The following is a 2,534-nucleotide window of genomic DNA, read 5'->3' as shown; positions in this document are numbered from 1 at the left end:
CTTAGCTGTTGTTTTATATTAAACTTATGGCCTTGCACATGTCAGACAAGGCTCTAGCACTGAGCTGTTTCTCCAGACCCTTGAAAGCACACAAAATATTGTTCCTGCTGAGGTCTATATATAAATACACAACTCTGTGGTTAGCGTTTCCGATTTACAACATACCCCTTCCTTTCCTTTTTCTTTAATTTTTAACTTTAATTTTCACTTTACATCTCTTTCACTGCCAGCCCCGCCACCTCCGCCTCCCTTCTTTTTCAAAGCGACTCTCCCTCCTCGCTCCCCCCAGTGGCTGAGTTCAAAATTTAAATAGAGTATCCAATCGGTTTTATGAGATCTGATCAAAACATCCAGGTCGTCGAAGCTGAAAAAAAAAACCAAAAAACAAAAAAATCAAAAAAACGTATCCTAGAGCTGTCCTATGACATAAAGGCCTACAGTCACCTTCCACGGTAACACTCTAGACTAGGACGCCAAAGCAACAGCAGCTCCGCACCTTGCGCGTGCGCTCTTGCACACCGGTGCCAGAAGGCGGGCGCTTTCCTTGCCCTCTCGGCACCCTTACTTTTCGGGGCGGTAGCGGAGAAGTTTCCTGTCCCTCAGCTTCCTACCGGAAGTGCTGACGGGAGAGTTTGGCGGTTTCTCTGGCTCTGCGCTGGCGGCGTTTGGGGGTGCGGATTGCGGGTGTGCACGCGTGGACTTAATTCCAGCTTTACAAGGATCCGTGGCGCGGACGGAGACGTGTTGCTAGTGTAAGTGCACACGTGTCCTGGCTGCCCGCGTGGGAGGACCGGCGCAGTCACTTTAACTTCATGTTTCCCGCCTGGCTCGTTTGCAACGGCGTTCACATAAGGGCAGAACCAGTTCTAGTCAGATCGCTCGTGTGCCCTGGGGCCTTTCCCTGAGTCTGCATGGCCTCCGCATAGAGTGAAGGGTGGACAAGGTCCTTAGGTCTCCCTCGGATCTTTTCTTTTGCTTTTTCTTTGAGCCAGTCTCACTGGGATGCCCTAGTTGGCCGGGATTTGCAATATAGACCAGTCTAGCCCGAAGCTGCAGCCGTCCTTCTAACTCTGTCCCCGAGTGTTTAGATTACAGATGTTCCCCCAACACGGCCGGCTTTTATTTCTTTACGTTTGGAAACGGAGGCCTCTCGGTATAGCCGTAGGTGACGTCACCACTTTTGAATATGAATGTCGGTTTCATTCGAGCCAGGTAGTGGGTGGGGGAGACGAGGGCTGTGGGGTTAAACTCCCTTGGTCTTATTTTAAACGAGACAGTAGGTTTCGGAACAAGAGGTTACATAGCTGTCTCGAGATTACATAGAAAAACGTTTATCAGGTTCAGAACTTGAGACTAGATGGCTATTCCGTATCTCTGGAGCTAGAACCCCTCTTATTCCCGAGTCACCCGTTCTTGGAACCGGCTGTATAAGCAGATGTGCAAAGTTATGACTGAGTTTGGTTTCAAGGCCACTGCCGCAGCAAACAGTGTATGGACAAGTGTGACTTTTCCAGGTGGATCCTGGGCTTCCCCGGTTGGAAGATCTGTTTGCAGTTCTGTCGTCTTGAACCTAATTAGAGGCATCATGGAGGCGCCTCCAGTCACCATGATGCCCGTCACTGGGGGCACCATTAACATGATGGAGTACCTCCTGCAGGGTAAGTCAGCCAAGGAGCTTGCATTACCAAGTTTTCAGTTTTTTCTGGCTAGAGCAAGTTGAGTTGACTTATAGGCAACTGTAGGGTTCCTGTAACTATGTTTAAAAGAGGGTGGGTGGGAAGATGGCTCAATGGCCAGAAACTCACTCTGTAGGCTCCTCTGGCTGCAGGGGCCTGGGATTACAGATATTTGCCATTATTGTCTGTTTTCTCTCGCCCCCCCCCCTCTGTCTCCCTCCCTCTTTCTTTCTTTCCTCTATTTTTGTTTGTCTCTGTATAGTTCTCGCTGTCTATAGACCAGGCTGGCCTCGAACTCAGAATTCAGAGATCCATCCGCTCTGTCTCCCAAGTGCTTGGGATTAAAGGCGCAAGCCACCACCGCATGGCTTTCACTTTTTTTTTTTTTTTTTCCATCTTGAAAAATTAAAACTCAGGCCCGAGGAGATGGCCCAGCCGTTAAAAGCACTGGCTGCTCCTTGGTTCAATTCCCAGCACCCACATGGCAGCTCACGACTGTGTGTAACTCCAGTTGCAGAGGATTTGATGCCCTAGTCTGCTCTCCATGGATTCAGGCATACAGGTAGTTCACAGATGAGCTTGCAGGCAAAACACTCCTTCTTACACATAAAATTTAAAAACAAAAACAAACAAACAAAAAAACCTCATACTGAGTCTCCCTCTCACCTCTCCACTGTGTTTCCTACCTTGGCTGCTTAGATGCCCCACATGAGTGAGGTCCCCGACTGGCTTATTTCTCTTAGCATTATGTCTTTAGCATTATGATAAAGTCATGTCCTATGACAGAATTTATATTGTTTTTGTTGTTTGGAAGGAGCCCAGGCTGATTAATTTTTTTCAAGTATGATTAAAATGTTT

The 2,534-nt window shown here is 48.1% G+C and overlaps 1 protein-coding gene across 2 annotated transcripts in view; it reads left to right on the top strand.

The window, feature by feature from the left end:
* The first annotated feature begins 604 nt into the window (after positions 1–604).
* Positions 605–2,534, top strand: part of Med18 (mediator complex subunit 18) — a 5,760-nt gene continuing 3,830 nt past the window's right edge. Inside the window, exons 1-2 of one of the 2 annotated variants that reach the window (XM_021160911.2) lie at positions 605–752; positions 1,515–1,658. In XM_021160911.2, the coding sequence (XP_021016570.1) occupies positions 1,586–1,658 (73 nt within the window). In that variant the 5' untranslated portion in view covers positions 605–752; positions 1,515–1,585. The remainder of the gene's footprint in view (positions 753–1,514; positions 1,659–2,534) is intronic. The other variant, XM_021160913.2, reaches the window with a different exon arrangement.

This window comes from Mus caroli, chromosome 4 (genome assembly GCF_900094665.2).
Source record: "Mus caroli chromosome 4, CAROLI_EIJ_v1.1, whole genome shotgun sequence".
Lineage (NCBI taxonomy): Eukaryota > Metazoa > Chordata > Mammalia > Rodentia > Muridae > Mus > Mus caroli.
Note: the sequence above shows the minus strand (reverse complement) of the source record. Positions and strands in the feature narration are given on the sequence as shown.